General features: G+C 46.8%; 1 protein-coding gene across 2 annotated transcripts in view; it reads left to right on the forward strand.

Moving 5' to 3' along the window:
- The window catches only part of NDUFS2 (NADH:ubiquinone oxidoreductase core subunit S2), a 79,742-nt gene that overhangs the window by 26,333 nt on the left and 35,724 nt on the right, over positions 1 to 17,685 (forward strand). The window contains exons 11-14 of one of the 2 annotated variants that reach the window (XM_060255156.1): positions 775 to 870; positions 2,920 to 3,003; positions 6,239 to 6,296; positions 11,712 to 11,754. In XM_060255156.1, the coding sequence (XP_060111139.1) occupies positions 775 to 870; positions 2,920 to 3,003; positions 6,239 to 6,296; positions 11,712 to 11,749 (276 nt within the window). In that variant the 3' untranslated portion in view covers positions 11,750 to 11,754. Of the gene's footprint in view, positions 1 to 774; positions 871 to 2,919; positions 3,004 to 6,238; positions 6,297 to 11,711; positions 11,960 to 17,685 lie in introns of those variants that run through there. The other variant, XM_060255148.1, reaches the window with a different exon arrangement.

The raw sequence follows: 17,685 nt of genomic DNA on the forward strand, positions 1-17,685 counted from the left end.
CTGAAGTGACTCTACATAGGGTTGCACTGTTATAGTGTGAACGGTGCTTCGTATGCCACTTGCCTCAGCAGTCCTAGCCAGCCAGAGGTCACCCTGACCGTTGATTCCTTTTGTAGTGACCTTTGAAAAGTTGATGAAATGGTGGGAGTGAGTGACATTTTGGAGTTGACAAAAGCACACACCTTTTTGCCTCACCCTTAGCTAACACTCAGGGCCTTTTTTAGCAGGAAAGCACATGAACGCAGTTCTGGCTGGCTTGGCATTAGGGGGTGTGGCCTAATACACAAATGAGTTCCTGCTGGACTTTTTCTACACAAAAAGCCATGCACAAAGCAATGGTGCTGCCAAGGGGTGTGGCCTAATTTGCAAATGAGTTCCTGCTGGGCTTTTTCTACACAAAAAGCCGTGTGCAAAAATGGTGCTGTCAGGGGGCGTTGCCTAGTGTGCAAATGAGTTCCTGCTGGGCTTTTCCTACACAAAAAGCCGTGCACAAAACAATTATGCTGTCAAGGGGGTGTTGCCTAATATGCAAATGAGTTCCTGCTGGGCCTTTTCGACACAAAAAGCCGTGCACAAAACAATGGTGCTGTCGAGGGGGTGTGGCCTAATATGCAAATGAGTTCCTGCTGGCTTTTTTCTACACAAAAAGCCCTGCTACCACTTAACTGTCACCTTCATTTGACAAGAGTTCTCCCTCTCTTTCTTGATATGTTTTAGTTATGTGGCGTGCCGGCTCAGTGCCCTAATAAACTGTCGACCTCTCTTTTCCCCCAGAGCTCTATGGAGGCCCTGATTCACCACTTCAAGCTGTACACAGAGGGCTACCAAGTGCCCCCTGGCTCAACGTACACAGCCATCGAGGCCCCCAAGGTACTTGCCTACATCTTTGCAGTACATAAATTAGCAAGAACAGCTATGAGTGTTCATTGTCGTAACCACGGAATCTGCATCATAACCGCGGGCCCTTAACGTTCAGGAAGGCCCGGCTCTGGTCCCTTTCCCAAAACTAAGGATCAGGGTTTGACAGACTTAAGTAAAAACCATTTAGAATATATCTGAGCTTGTACAGAGTGCTCTTCTCTCCCCACTGAGTAGCCATAACCAGACGATTCTCATCTAGGCACAGAGGCAAATATTCCCTGATTTCCAAGAATCCCTGCCGCTCGTCATTTCAGAAACCGAGAGCTATGTGTGATTCTCTCCCTCCCTCCATGTTTAAGAAGAGATCCCAAATGCTGGAATAGGGGAGAAGACTGAGATCTGAGCCTGCCCCTTCTCTTTCCCCTCAACCAGGCCACAGGGGTCAACAGACAAGAACTTAAACTTTTATTTATGGCTTGAACATAACACTGAAGAAAGCAAGGTAGAAGTGAAGAAATACAGATGGAAACTTGGGAATATTTGTGGAAGAACTCTATGAAGCTTTCAACATGTCATAGTACTAAAGAGAACTGTTTTAAAATGATGTATAGATGGTATATGACTCCTAAGAAATTGGCAAAGATGAATAATAAGATGCCGGACCGATGTTGGAAATGTAAAAAACATGAAGGTTCTTTCTACCGTATGTGGTGAACTTGTGAAAGAGCAAAAAAGTATTGGCAGATGATTCAACAAGAAATTTCTAGGATCGTGGGATATGAATTTAAGGAAGTTGCAGAGACTTTTCTGTTGGGATTACAAATGGAAAAATTTCCAAAAGAAGATAGAACTAGAATTTGGTACTTGCTTTCAGCTGCTAGGACATTATATGCGCAGTTGTGGAAGCAAGAAAAAATACCAGAGAAATGGGATTGGATTGTAAAAGTTATGACATGGAGTGTAATGGACAAATTAACAAGAATTTCAAGAGACTATAATTTAGAAGTTTTTAAGATGGAGTGGAAAAAGTTCACAAGAGATGTAGAAAAAGTGGAAAATAAAAGGACATTGGACAATTTTTGATAATGATTAAGTCTTAAAAAAAAGAATATTAATTTTTGTTTTTATTAGTTAAGGGTACCTTTAAACATTAGTACTTTAAGTAAATAACACCGGCGGGGGTCAAGTAACGGGGGGAGGGGTGGGTAGAAAGTAATATATGGGATAGATAAAAGAAGTTATTAATGATGCAAGAAATATAATTTGTTACCATATCTTACCAAATAAAATTGTTTTAACCCACAAGAAAGCAAGGTAGAAGTTACAACATTGGTCACTCATAGGCAGCCCCATAGCCAGAAAAATTTGGGTAGAGGGGCCCGGAAGATAAAACACTTGGTGGGGGGTGCAATGGGGCTTGGCTGCTTCCCTCCAGCCGCCAGTCCACCCGGCCCCAGCTCTCTCTTGCTCTCTCGCTCTCCCCCTCACTGCCACTCTCTTTCTGTCACTCTCTCGGTCTTTCCCTTGCTGTCACTCATTCTCGCTGTCTCTCTCGCTTTCGCTGTCGCGCTCTCATCTTGCACTCTCTCTCTCTTGTTGCTCTCTCATGTGCTCTCTCTCTCCCCCTCCCTACCTTTTCCTCGGGTCCTGGAGGCCCTCCAATGGAGAGGCCCTATAGAGGGAAGGGGTTTTTTTAATAGAGTGGCTTGCCTTCCCCTCCAGGCTCCGCCACAGCTACGGGCCTGCTCTTAGGGAGAGACGGAACCTAATATATCCATCACAGTAAGTTAGGCTGAGAGTGCGACTGGCCCATGACCACTCAGCAGACTTCCATGACTGAGTGGAGATGCAAATTCTAGTCCAACACTGGTGACCAGTTTTTTTTTGTGTTGCTGGCATTGGCCCAGTTTCAGGGATCAGCATCACCTCCAATTCAGCTTTGTCAGTTTTCAGTAGCAGCTTTCAAATCGGTCACAGTCACTTCCTCTCCTGTACCGGGACAAGCATGCTGCTGACTAAATGGTTTTGAGTCTAATCATCTCTGTTCTGCTTCTGCAGGGGGAATTTGGCGTCTATCTGGTCTCCGATGGTAGCAGTCGACCCTATCGCTGTAAGATTAAAGCTCCTGGCTTTGCGCACCTGGTAAGATAATAGCTGTCAAGCACATGCAGAGAGAGGCTACAACAGGTCTCGAACTGGTGACCAGAGGAGTGTGGAGTGGGATTATAGCCTGAGCACTACCAACCAACTAACTCTGGTGATAGGAGGGTTCTGCAGGGACAGTAGTGTTAAGAGTATTTTGCACGCAGCAGAAGAGCTGAAGGAGAGGGACAGGCAAAACACAGGAATTAATAGACAAGAGAAACAGCTGTATTCAATGGTAGATATATTTACCAGGAAAGTATCCAATATTCAGAGTCGTTGCCAGGCCAAGGTCATACACAGTAATCAGTAGACACTTCAGTAGATAACAGTATACAGCAGTAAGTATACACAGCACGATAGATAACAGTATACAGCAGTAAGTATACACAGCACGATCCAAGCACAGTAGCATAGGATCCAACACCAGCAGTGATCGCTACCACCCAGATAGTGGGCCTCACAGTACCCACAATCCTTACAGGCAGACTGAGCAGGCTCACTGAGCTTCCCTAAGTACACGTACCAATCATGCAAGGTTGCATCAGCTCTGTGAGTCAGCACAAAGCCTAATTACAGGTGAGGTCATACCACCTTACCTCAGTAACAGGTAACAGCTGGATCATGATGCAGCATGACTCAGCATGACATTGCAGAAACAACATTACTATTACTAAGATGGAGTCAGTCAGCCATTTTAGGACTGAGTTCCAACAAGTAGTCAGGAAGCTGAGCAGTGATGCTCCCTGGCCCCCATGTAGAGGCTTAATGCTTCCTGACCCACTTTTCATTGACATTAAGTGGGGTGATAGCCTGAACACCATTAGCCAACTCTGGTGCAAGGAGGGATCTGCAGGAAGAATAGCCAATGAGGTCAGTGATCCAGAGCAGTGGTACTCCCTGTCCCCCAGTAGACACTTCTAGATCAGGCTAGATGCTTCCTGACCCGCTTTTCATTTATGCTAGGTGAGATTACAGTCTGAACACCACCAGCCTGCTAATAAACAAGGGGTACATATAAGGTTTGTAGATAGTGTCTTTTCTGGGTTTTGATTAGAACCAGACCTGTTGAGCTTCAGCAAGGTTGCTGCATCGAGTCCCTTCTGGTTAGATCCAGGGACCAGTTTCTGTCCCAGACTCGATGCTTCCTAATCCCGATCAGAGATTCCAGTCCAGGCTTTCTCTGCGGTCTCAGCAAATGGAAGAGCTGCTGTTGTATACATCAACTTTCTCTACCTCCGCCTTCCTCAGTGGCACAGGAGAGCCCATTGTGGCTCATCCATTTAACTAAGCTGTAAAATTTGCATGGAACAAGGAATAACTGGAAGTAGTTGCTTGCAGAAGGGAACGGGAAAGGTTTCCAGCTCTTCAGAAACAATGCCTCTATCAGTTTTTCTTCTTCTTCCTGAGCTAGGAAAATGTCAGTCATTGCAAAGGAAAGCCTTTGACAGCGGACATGGACTGAGGTGCAAGGCGCCTTCCTCTTCTGTGTTCCTTTTCTCAGGTCCTGGGCAGCGAAGGGAAGGGCAGGTGGAGAAATGCTGCATGCATTTTTCCTTGCCAACCCTTTGGCTGCTGCATGGGGACATGTGCAGGCTCCACTTCATATTCTCTTTTTCTAGCAGGAGCTCCCCTGCATATTAGGCCACACACCCCTGATGTAGCCAATCCTTCTGGAGCTTACAGTAGGCTCTGTACGAAGAGCCCTCTAAGCTCTTGGAGGATTGGCTACATCAGGGGGCGTGGCCTAATATGCAGAGGAGCTCCTGCTAGAAAAAGAGCCATACACACAGAAATCTACATGGAAAGTAGCTTTTTTTTTCTTGCCACAAGGGAAGATAAAAATCAACTGAAATTGGGCAACGTGCACCAATCGTGCAGAGTTATCATCCTGCCTTTGTGCAAATCTGTTTGTGTTTCTCATTCAGAGGGTCACGGCGCCTTGCAGCTTGCAGAAAAACTGAAATTTGTAAAGCAGCCAAAAAATAAACCTTGTAGAGAATCACTAAACAATTCGCAGTATAAGCAATACTCAAAAGTTTTGTATATTCATAGAAATCTCAGTAAAGTTCAAATACAATATATAAGTGCAATACTAAGTATGATTTTTTCCCCCTCAGTTCATTTCAGTTCAGTAGAAGGACATCTCAAGAACCAGGTATTCTTGAGACGTCCTTCTATCGATTCCACTTGTGCTCTTTGAGATTGAAGGACTGAAATTCTGCCACAAGCACTTTCATGAACTGATAAAATTCATACTTATTATTGTACTTATATGATATTGGATTGGAGATTTCTATGAATATATACAAAACTTATGAATATTATTTATACTGTGGATTGTTTAGTGGTTCTCTACACAGTTTATTTTTTGGCTGCTTTACCTTCCTTCTTTCCATGTATCTCTTCACTGGAATTTGTAGCCAGCTGCTGCTGGGCTCCACTGAGACGTCCTTGTTCTGTCTTGGATCAGGCAGAGCTGTGGTTTGGCATCATATTTAAAAGGTAGGGCTGCAGGAAGGGCCCTGCTGGATCAGACCAGTGGCTCAGAATTCCAACAACCAGTGCCCTGGCTTGCTGACACAATCCATCCTCCCCATATAAGCCCAAATTGGCAAACCGTGGTTTTTGCACTTGCTCTGCAAAAAACCACTGCTTGTTTCCAGTTTCTTTGGTATGCCAAACCACAGCTCTGCCTGATCCAAGCTACAGTGATGAAAAAACGAAAGAGAAACAGAAAGCGATTCAATTGTTTGTTAATCACCCTTTGGGTGAAGAAGTACTTCCTTTTATCCGTTCTAACCTGACTGCTCAGCAATTTCATTGAGTGCCCACGAGTTCTTGTACCATGAGAAAGAGAGAAGTACTTCTTTCTCTACCTTCTTTGTCCCATAATCATGTAAACCTCTATCATGTCCCATAATCTTGTAAACCTCTATCATGTCACCCCCTTCAGTCGACGTTTCTCCAAGCTAAAGTGCCCCAAGCGCTTTAACCTTTCTTCATGGGGAAATCCATGGAATGCCTGTCATTTGGATTCCGATTTGTAGTCCTCTGTTCATTTTGCTCCTGGAAGAAACGGACCAGCTACAGTGATGAAAAAACAAAAGAGAAACAGAAAGCGATTCAATTGTTTTTTATCTTTTTAAGGGGGGGAAGTGTTTAAAGGGACAAACGGGGAAATGGCTGGTGAACTGTTGTTTCTTTTCCCCTCCCCCCTACCCTTCTTCTGCAGGCTGGCTTGGATAAAATGTCCGAAGGGCATATGCTTGCAGATGTGGTGGCCATCATAGGTAGGTCTGGCTTTCTTTCCCTTCTATGAATGTAGCGCTTCCCATTCGCCCCATTCGCTGCGCTCAGAGCAGCATACATTTCTTTATTCCCCATTCTTCCTTTTTTTTCTCACCAACAACCCTGTAAAGTAGGTGGGGCTGAGAGCATGTGACTAGCCCAAGGTCACCCAGCGCACACCTGCAGCATGATTAGGGGCAGGGCTCATTTTGTAGGAGGAATTCCTGATCTGAGACATTATAGTCAGGGCCAATGTTCCCTCTAAGCTGCAGAGTTTTGTGAGCAAAAATTCTACTTTAAAGTTGTGAGCTACTGCAGCAATTAGTGTGCTCTGGAGCCATTTTTCCTGAGCTAAGACAAAAAGGCACGAGCTGGAGGCTAAAAACCTGTGAGCTAGCTCACACTAACTCAGCTTAGAGGGCACACTGGTCAGTGCTTTTTTTGTAGCAGGAACTCCTTTGCATATTAGGTCACACACCCCTGATGTAGCCAATCCTCCTGGAGCTTACAGTAGGCCCTGTCCTAAGAGCCTTGTAAGCCCTTGGAGGATTGGCTACATCAAGAAAAAGAAGATGATGATATTGGATTTATATCCCGCCCTCCACTCCGAAGAGTCTCAGAGCGGCTCACAATCTCCTTTCCCTTCCTCCCCTACAACAGACACCCTGTGAGGTGGGTGGGGCTGGAGAGGGCTCTCACAGCAGCTGCCCTTTCAAGGACAACCTCTGCCAGAGCTATGGCTGACCCAAGGCCATTCCAGCAGGTGCAAGTGGAGGAGTGGGGAATCAAACCCGGTTCTCCTAGATAAGAGTCTGCACACTTAACCACTACACCATCAGAGGGGTGTGGCCTAATATGCAAAGGAGCTCCTGCTACAAGATGAGCTCTGATTCGAGGATTCAGACTGAGGTCTCCCAGGTCGTAGCCAAACATTCCATTAACCGCTTTGCCACACTGACCTCCTACCGGCTGTGGAGGGAAGCACCCATGGAGGAGGCCTGTGGAGAGCCAGTTTGGTGTAGTAGTTAAGTGTGCGGACTCTTATCTGGGAGAACCAGGTTTGATTCCCCACTTCTCCACTTGCACCTGCTAGCATGGCCTTGGGTCAGCCATGGCTCTGGCAGAGGTTGTCCTTGAAAGGGCAGCTGCTGTGAGAGCCCTCTCCAGCCCCACCCACCTCACAAGGTGTCTGTTGTGGGAGAGGAAGGTAAAGGAGATTGTGAGCCGCTCTGAGACTCTTCAGAGTGGAGAGCGGGATATAAATCCAATATCATCTTCTTCTTCTTCGTGAAAGGGAATACGACTAACCTATGCAGTTCTGCTGTCATAACAACCTTTCGAGGTAGGCTGGGTTGAAAGACAGGAACTGTCCCAAAGTCTTGCATGAATACATGTACGAAGCTGCCTTATACAGAATAATTCCAGTGGCCCTTCAAGGTCTGCCTTGTCTACTTAGGCAACTCTCCTGGGTGTCAGGCAGAACCTGGGCCTTTTAACTGCAGATGCAGGGATTGAAATAGGGTTTCCATGTCCAATTCAAGAAATATCTGGGGACTTTGGGGGTGGAGCCAGGAGACAATGGAGGTGGAGCCCAGGAGCAAGGTTGTGACAAGCAGAATTGAACTCCCAAGGGAGTTCTGGCCATCACTTTTAAAGGGACCGCACACCTTTTAAATGCCTTCCCCCCCCCCCATTGGAGATAATGAAGGATAGGGGCACCTTCTTTTGGGGCTCATAGATTTGGACCCCCTTGTACAATCTTTTTGGAACTTGGAGGGTATTTTGGGGAGCAGCACTGGACGCTATATGGAAACCTTGGTGCCTCTACCTAAAAAAAAACAGTCCCCCCTCCCGAGCTTTAGATATCCGCAGATCAATTCTCCATTATATCCTATGGGAATTGGTCTCCATAGGGAATAATGGTGTGCCCAGCAGACATTTCCCTTCCCTCCCACCCGCTTTCTGATGACCCTGAAGTGGAGGGAGGGCCTCCAAACCAGGGGATCCCCTGCTTCCACCTGGGGATTGGCAACCCAAGCTTTTCAGCATGCCATACGGATACTCTGCCCATGAGCCGCAGCCTCTCCCCTTCTCTTCATGGCTAAATCAGGGCAGAAACGTAACCAGGATTTTAAAAGTCGAGGGAGGTGGAACCCTTTCCCATCCCCTGCAGGGCTTGCTTCTCAGAAGCTTTCTGGGGTAGGGGCAAAAGATGGGAGGCTCTGAAAGCGGTCAAGTCGAGGCATCCAGTCCGAAAACCTTGGAATCAAAAAGGGACTGTACCTTGCAGGCAGGTGGGGGGGGGGGCTTCCTTCCACCTCCCTATCCTCCACCCAGCATTTTGCAGCTTGCAGCTCCATCCGTCCCCCCATCCCCATCCTATTCCACGCAGCATCCTCCACCTTCGGTGCAGTGGTTAAGTTCGTGGACTCTTATCAGGGAGAACCGGGTTTGATTCCCCACTCCTCCACTTCCAGCTGCTGGAATGGCCTTGGGTTAGCCATAGCTCTGGCAGGAGTTGTCCTTGAAAGGTCAGATTCTGGGAGAGTCCTCTCAGCCCCACCCACCTCACAGGGTGTCTGTTGTGGGGGAAGATGGTAAAGGAGATTGTGAGCCGCTCTGGGTCTCTGATTCTGAGAGAAGGGCGGGGTATAAATCATCATCGTCGTCATCTTCTTCTCCCTCTGCCTGCTGCTTTTGCTGCTGCAGTGCCCTGTGCCCTGCTCAGCTCCCCCAGCTCCGGCTGCCACTGGTGATGCTTTGCTGGCTCAGCCAGGATAGAAGAGAAAAACAAGCAGGCTGCACCCTAGAGGACCTCCTGGGAGTCCCCCCCAGAAGTCAGACAGCGCCCCCACAGGCTCCCCTCCCCCCAGGCTGCAGGCCTGAATCAGGGTTTTGAATCTGGATCTCATCTTCCTGCTTCACCCTTCCCCCCGCCCCAAGCAAATTCATCTTCCTATCCAACCGTACTGCCTCTTAACATGTATCAGCCAGTTTGGTGTAGTAGCTAAGTGTGCAGACCCTTATCTGGGAGAACCGGGTTTGATTCCCCACTCCTCCACTTGCAGCTGCTGGAATGGCCTTGGTTTAGCCATAGCTATCGCAGGAGTTGTCCTTGAAAGGGCGGCTGCTGTAAGAACTCTCTTAGCCCCACCTACCTCACAGGGTGTCTGTTATGGGGAGGGGAAAGGAAAGGAGATCTGGGAGAACCTGGTTTGATTCCCCACTCCTCCACTTGCAGCTGCTGCAATGGCCTTGGGTTAGCCATAGCTCTGGCAGAGCTGTCCTTGAAAGGGCAATGAAATTACAACAAAAATACTGTGGAAAAACAATGAAAGAATCCTGAAAGTGCTTAACAATTCTAATAATTATTCAGTTGTGACTCACCAATATTACAATGCAACTCATTACATAAATCTCAAATGCAATGTGCCAGGATAGAAATAAAGTTCATAAAAGATTCTCAGTTCCTATGTGTCAATTTCATGACTTTAAAGCGCTCAAAGACGTTCACCTGACTCCACGGGAGGAATAAAACGCTAGTGCAGTTCGAATTTTGAATGCAGATGATTTAAATTTTAGAAATCATTTCTTCAGTATTGCAGATGTTATATTGAAACTTTCATCAGTTGTAAAAGTTCTGAAAATAGTGGGTCATGATAAGTCTCTGACAGTAAAGCTGCCTGTAGTACTGTTTCAGATTCCTTTGTCTTAAGAGACACCTCCCACGTTCCAACATCCAACGAAACCCTTCTTACAGCACTAGCTCTGGAGAAAACTATTCTGTCCTTCCTAAGCTATTTCCTAAGTTAGTTGGATGTTGGAATGTGGGAGGTGTCTCTTAGACAAAGGAATCTGAAACAGTACTTCAGGCAGCTTTACTGTCAGAGACTTATCGTGACCCACTATTTTCAGAACTTCTACATCTGATAAAAGTTTCAATACAACATCTGCAAGAGTGAATAAATGATTTCTAAAATTTAATAATAATAATAATAAGTTTTATTTATACCCCGCCCTCCCTGCCGGGGCAGGCTCAGGGCGGCTTACAATCTGTCATGATATAGTATTTAAATCATCTGCATTCGAAATTTGGGCCGCATTAGCGCTTTATTCCTCCCGCGGAGTCGGGTGAACGTCTTTGAGCGCTTTGAAGTCAAGAAATTGACACAAAGGAACTGAGAATCTTTTATGAACTTTATTTCTAGCCTTGCACATTGCATTTGAGATTTATGAACTTTTGTAGCATGTAATGAGTTGCATTATAATATTGGTGTATCACAACTGAATAATTATTAGAATTGTTAAGTACTTTCAGGATTCTTTCGTTATTTTTCCGCAGTATTTTTGTTGTAATTTCATTCCTATTTTGTGGAACTCTAGTCCTTGAAATGGCAGCTGCTGTGAGAGCCCTCTCAATCCCACCCAACTCACAGGATGTCTGTTGTGGGGGTGGGGGGGGAGAAGAGATAGGAGATTTTAAGCCACTCTGAGTCTCTGATTCAGAGAGAAGGAATGGAAAGGAAAGGTCCCCTGTGCAAGCACCAGTCGTTTCAGACTCTGGGGTGACGCTGTTTTCACATCGTTTTCACGGCAGACCTTTTACAGGGTGGTTTGCCATTGCCTTCCCCAGTCTTTTACACTTTCCCTCCAGCAAACTGGGTACTCATTTTACCGACCTCGGCAGGGTGGAAGGCTGAGTCAATCCAGAGAGCACTGATGTCAGTAGGAAAAAACAGACTGACTACCCCTGGGCCAAGAGAAATTAAACTACAGAGCACTCGCACATGGGCCTTTTCGGCTGCGGCCCCATATCTTTGGAACCAACTCCCAGAGGAAGTGTGGGCCCTGCGGAACCGGAGTTCCGCAGGGCCTGCAAGACCACCCTCTTCAAATTAGCCTTTATGAACAGCTGAATTATAATTCTACAACAAAGGAAAATCCGCCATCAGTATTAACTAGAATAGCGTCAATGATAATGTTATGGTTTGTTTTAATTAATGCTCTAACTGGTTTTTAAGGTTAAATTAATGCTCAATTTTAATGTTTTAATATAATTGTTTTATTAATGTACCATTGGTCATTGTGTTGTTTATTACTGTTCTATTTATTAATGTACCACTGGTCATTGTGTTGTTAGCCGCCCTGAGCCTGCTTCGGCGGGGGAGGGCGGGATATAAATAAAATTTTACTTACTTACCTTGGGCCAGCTACCTGAATCCAGCTTCTACTGGAATCGAACTCGGGTCGTGAACAGAGAGTTCAGAACACAGTACTGCAGTACTGCTGCTTTACCACTCTGTGCCACAGGGCCGCTATTCAGAGAGAAGGGCGGGGTATAAATCTACAGTCATCGTCGTCTTCGTCAGCATCTTGCTGCAGCTGCTGATAACCACTCTCCTTCCCCTCCCTCACAGGCACCCAGGACATCGTCTTTGGCGAAGTGGACAGATAAGCTTCTCGGTAGCTGAGGACGTGATCCAACCGGAGTCGAGGCTCATGTGCAGATGCTTGGGCCGTGCCCCCTCCCACTTTTGGCTCTGCCCAGCAAAGAATGTTGACACAGACTTGATCTGTTATTTCTGTGTGTGTGTGAGAGAGAGAGAGATCCGGTCCTCGTGCACTGCAGTCAGGCTTTTGTGAAATAAAAATACTCTCACCCGGACTGCAAGCAAGTTCCGCTAGTGTGATATCAGCTACCCAAGCCTGCCAGTCTCCCTGCCTCCCCCTTCCTGCCACTTCCTCTTCTTTCAGTGAGACTGTCACACTCATTCGTTGTTCTTCCCAATCCTGTGAACACTGGGCTCTTCATGATTTCCCCTCTTTCCCCCCCCCCCGCCCCGGGCTAAATCTGTCTTTGGCCAGAGCTGCACTTTCTTATTGAGGGGTGGGAAGGGACCAGAATATTCCTTTGAGCACTTGGGCAATCTCTGAGGCAGGGCTTTTTTTGTTGTTGTTGCAGAAATTCCTTTGCATTTTAGGCCACACACCCCTGATGTAGCCAGTCCTCCTGTAGCTTACAGTAGGCCCTGTACTAAGAGCCCTGTAAGCTCTTGGAGGATTGACTACATTGGGGTGTGTGGCCTAATATGTAAAGGAGTTCCTGCTACCAAAGAAGCCCTCCTCTGAGGGGTGATCATGTAGGGTCAGCTACCCGTCAGCGAAGAAAGAAGAACAAGAAGAGGAGGTTGGATTAATACCCCACCATTCTCTCAGAGTCTCAGAGCAGCTTACAGTCTCCTTTCCCTCCCCACAACAGACACCCTGGAAGGTAGGTGGAGCTGAGAGAGCAGAGCAGTTCTTGAGCAGAACAAATCTGACGAGGTTACGACTGACCCAAAGTCACTCCAGCACTTGACTGTAGAGGAGGAATCGAGAATCAAACCCAGTTCTCCCAGATAACAGTCCACGCACTTAACCACTACACCAAACTGGCTGTCTTCCCTGCTGGATCAGACCAGTGGTCCATCTAGTCCAGGCAGCTTCCTGTCTCACACAGTGGCTAACACGTTCCTCTGGTGGGCTGACAACGGCAGAGAGGCCGAGGCTTTCCCCTCATAAGAACATCAGAAGAGCCCTGCTGGATCAGACCAGTGAGGGTCCATCTAGTCCAGCCTCCTGTCTCACACTGGCCACAACCAGTTCCTCTGGAGGGCCAGCAACAGGGCAGAGAGGCCGAGGCCTTCTCTTCATGGGAACATCAGAAGAGCCCTGCTGGATCAGACCAGTGCGGGTCTATCTAGTCCAGCATCCTGTCTCACACTGTGGGCTCAACCAGTTCCTCTGGAGAGCCAACAACAGGGCAGAGAAGCGAAGATGTTCCCCTCATAAGAACATCAGAAGAGCCCTGCTGGATCAGACCAGAGGCCCATCTAGTCCAGCATCCTGTCTTTCACAGTGGCCAACCAGTTCCTCTGGAGGGCCGACAGCAAGGCGCAGAGGCCTTCCCCTGATGTTGCCTCATGGCTTTGGGATTCAGAGGATCAGTGCCTCTGAATATGAAAGTTCCCCTCAGTCACCCCAGCTAGGAGGCAGACTTATCCTCCATGAATCTTATCTAATCCCCTTTTAAAGCTCTTTATTCCTATGGCAAACAAACACTACATCCTCAGGCAGCAAATTCCACATTTTAATCACTCTCTGTGTAAACTATTTCTGAAGCTGGGAGACCCACCTCTCTTTTAAATATAACCGTAGCACACCAATGAAAGCAAAGCACTTGCTCGTCCCTCCAGTGCTCTTTACCTTGCTCACTTGAAAGCAGAGTGGCTATTGAACTTCCCCCTCACACTCCAAAAATCACTCTCCCACCCGATCCCCCCTCACACACACTTTTAAGAGGACCTGGTGGAGATACAGGTGTCTTATCCCCACCCCCACCCCTTTTTTTGTCAGCTGTCAGGTCACATTTGACCTATGGCAAACCCATAAGGTTTTCAAGGCAAGAAATGTTCAGAGGTGGTTTGCCATTCAATTACTAACCAGGGCTGACCCCACTTAACTTCCAAGATCTGACAAAATCAGGCTCACCAGGATCATCAAGGTAAGGGCTGGATCTTCCCGATCATATCTACCTTTGGCTCCAACGTTCCCTCTAAGCTATGGAGTCTTGTGAGCAAAAATTCTACTTTGTGAGCTCCTGGCATTAAAGTTGTGAGCTAATAAATGAATTAGTTTGTTCTGGGGCCATTTTTCCTGACCTAAGATAAAAATGTGTGAGCCGGAGGCTAAAAAAACTGTGAGCTAGCTCACACTAACAGCTTAAAGGGAACATTGTTTGGCTCCTGGTGTAGGGAAGTGAAGCTGGTCCAAACCCAGCAGCCAAATCTCTGCAGTACACTGGCATTAAGAACATAAGAGAAGCCATGTTGGATCAGGCCAACGGCCCATCAAGTCCAACACTCTGTGTCACACAGTGGCAAAAAATTTTATATACACACATACACTGTGGCTAATAGCCACTGATGGACCTGTGCTCCATATTTTTATCTAAACCCCTCTTGAAGGTGGCTATACTTGTTGGCGAGTAGTCCCCTATAAGGGGGCTAGTCAATGGATCCATTCCACTCAGGCCTGTTTAACCTCCTCCAGTCCAGGCCACAATCAAAAACCCACTCATTTTAGTGGGGCAGGCGGGGAACGTGGTTAAATCTGAAAGCAACAATATTTTCAGGAACTTGGTAGATTCCACAGTGGCCACCAGCTACCTTGACTGGGACAGTTCAAAAGTTTGCAGTCTGGAAAGAAAAGCCACATAAAGGAAGAGGCGGCTGTGGGCCTTGGCACAAATGGTAAAAATTAGACGTTACACTTGTGGTTCTTTTTACTTTTTCAGAACTCCTGCTAGGGTTGCCAATCCCCGGGTGGACTGCCCCGAAGGGTTCTGTGATTAAACCAGCCTCCAATATAATCAACAAATTTTCATTGAAATTTGTAAAGGAAACATAAACAACCACTTAAAGCAGTGAATTGTACATAAGGTGAAGTCATACAATATGCCCAGTCCTTTACAAAGGACAACATTAGGTGAAGTATTATAATATGCACAGTCTTTCTTGGGACCAATAGGCCTCCAAATGGTTTCAGCCAAGAACTGGCAAAGTAGAGTCTTCTTCACAAGTCAAACTGCAGTAGAAAAAAAGCCAACAGTAGCAGACAGCTACGAAGGCGGCGCCTCTCTGTCTCCGTTTCTCTGAAGCTTCCACAGGCTGAGTGAAGAAGAATACAAACTAAGTATACAGATAATCCATACAAAAATAGTTTCAAATAACCAATTTGAACCATTTTACCTTAATGCAGGTGGAGGCAGGGGATCCTCCAGTTTGGAGACCCTTCCCCAGCTTCAGGGTCATCAGAAAGTCGGGGGGGGGAGGGAAATGTCTGCTGGGCACTCCATTATTCCTTATGGACACTGATTCCCATAGGGTATAATGGAGAATTGTTCCATGGTTACCTGGGGGGGGTGCTGTTTTTTGAGGTAGAAGCACCAAATTTTCAGCATAGCATCCAATTCCTCTTCTCAAAACAACCCCCAAGTTTCAAAAGGATTGGACCAGGGGGTCCAATTCTATGAGCCACTATCCATTATTTCCATTTGGGGGAAGGCATTTAAAAGGTGTGTAGTCCCTTTAAATGTGATGACCAGAGCTCCCTTTGGCATTCAGTTATGCTTGTCACAACCTTGTTCCTGGCTCCACCCCCAAAGTCCCTGGATATTTCTTGAATTGGACTTGGCAACCCTACTCCTGCCCAGTTCTTGTTTGGGCAGTAGGTTCAGGACAGACAAGCAGGGGTGTCAAACTCATTTGTAACGAGGGCCAGGTTTGACACAAACAGGACTTTGTGGGGCCAAGCCATGCATGTCATAAAACGTAACCCCAGGTAGCAGAGATATAAACTTTATACTAAAGCTCTTGTGATGTTTTGTTTAAAATGGAAAAGTGGGGCAATAGTGGAATTTGGCAATGCAATTTTAAAAATAAAACATGAAGAAAAAGCACAAGGATCACAGCAGAAACTACAAATATAAAATGCTCTGAATCTAGGAAACATGAAATGGCTGGGCATTGCAAGCTTCTCCCTCCACCCCGAGTCTACTCAGATTTACGATAACTCTCCAGATAATATGGCTGTGGGTTCCCAGGTTTGAGTACTGACTAGGCACCAGTTCTCAGGTCCATTCAGCAAAGACAAGCTGGCTCAAAGCATCAAACCTTTATTTGCAAGCAGCATCAACCAGCCATAAACGCTGCAAAAAGTGAAACTGCCTTACCTCCACTCCATGGAAATATATTGCAGCACAATGTTGCAAGGGAAACATGGAATGGGTGCAGAGACCTTAATGGAAAATCCATTCCATGTTTTCCTTGCAAGCCCAGAAGTCAGCAAAGACAAGGCAGAAGGAGCTGGGAACATTTGTTATAGCAGCCTTGGGGCTGCAAAGGGTGAGGACAGGAGGGGGAGAAAATTGCTGCGGGCCTGACTGAAGCCCTGGGCAGGCTGGTTCTGGCCCATAGGCCAGGAGTTGGACAAATCGACAAGAAAAAATCCTACTTTATACAGAGGGTGATTAAAATGTGGCATTTGCTCCCAGAGGATGTAGCGATGGCCGCAGAAATAAAGGGCTTTAGAAGGGGATTAGACAGATTCATGGAGGATAAGTCTATCAATGGCTACTAGCCATGGTGACTGAGGGCAACCTCCACAGTCCTTTCACATCCTCTGAGTCAGGAGGCAACATCAGGGGAAGGCCTTGGCCTCTATGCCTTGACGTTGGCCCTCTGGAGGAATCCGTTGACCAAAATGTGAGACAGGATGCTGGACTAGATGGACCACCGGTCTGATCCAGCAGGGCTCTTCTGATGTTCTTATGAGGGGAAAGCCTCAGTCTCTCTGCCCTGTTTCAAGCCGTCAGGAGGAGAAGGAGGAGGAGGAAGAAGAAGAAGAACATGAAGAAGATGATGAAGATGATGATGATGAAGATTAAGAAGATGATGATGAAGAAGATGATGGTGATGATGATGAAGAAGAAGAAGAAGAAGAAGAAGAAGATGATGATGATGATGATGATGATGATGATGATGATGATGATGATGATGATATTGGATTTATATCCCGCCCTCCACTCCGAAGAGTCTCAGAGCGGCTCACAATCTCCTTTACCTTCCTCCCCCACAACAGACACCCTGTGAGGTGGGTGGGGCTGGAGAGGGCTCTCACAGCAGCTGCCCTTTCAAGGACAACCTCTGCCAGAGCTATGGCAGACCCAAGGCCATGCCAGCAGGTGCAAGTGGAGGAGTGGGGAATCAAACCCGGTTCTCCCAGATAAGAGACCGCACACTTAACCACTACACCACTGGTTGGCCACTGTGTGAGACAGGATGCTGGACTAGCTGGGACCACTGGTCTGATCCAGCAGGGCTCTTCTTATGTTTGTTGTTATACTGAAGCAAGTGTTGGTTTCTTTCCCCATAGCATGGTCCTGTATTTTGAAGTGGCTATCCTGGTGCGTTGACAAGAAATGTTGATGTGGGAACCCTTCTGAAGAGACCTGCTTGGCTCCAGCTCCCTTAAGCATGGATCTATATTGGGAAATGAATGGTTTCTGTGGGTGACATGAACATACTTGAAGCTGACTTATATGGAATCAGACCCTTTGACCAGTGAGGTCAGTATTGTCTACTCAGGCTGGCAGCAGCTCTCCAAGGTCTTGGGTGGAGGTCACTCACATCACCTCCTGTCAGATCTTTTAACCTGAGATACTAAAGATTGAACCTGGGACCTTCTGCATACAGAGCAGAGGCTCTTCCTCTGAACTATAGTAAGAACATAAGAGAAGCCATGTTGGATCAGGTCAGTGGCCCATTCAGTCCAACACTCTGTGTCACACAG

This window comes from Heteronotia binoei, chromosome 1 (genome assembly GCF_032191835.1).
Source record: "Heteronotia binoei isolate CCM8104 ecotype False Entrance Well chromosome 1, APGP_CSIRO_Hbin_v1, whole genome shotgun sequence".
Classification (NCBI taxonomy): domain Eukaryota; kingdom Metazoa; phylum Chordata; class Lepidosauria; order Squamata; family Gekkonidae; genus Heteronotia; species Heteronotia binoei.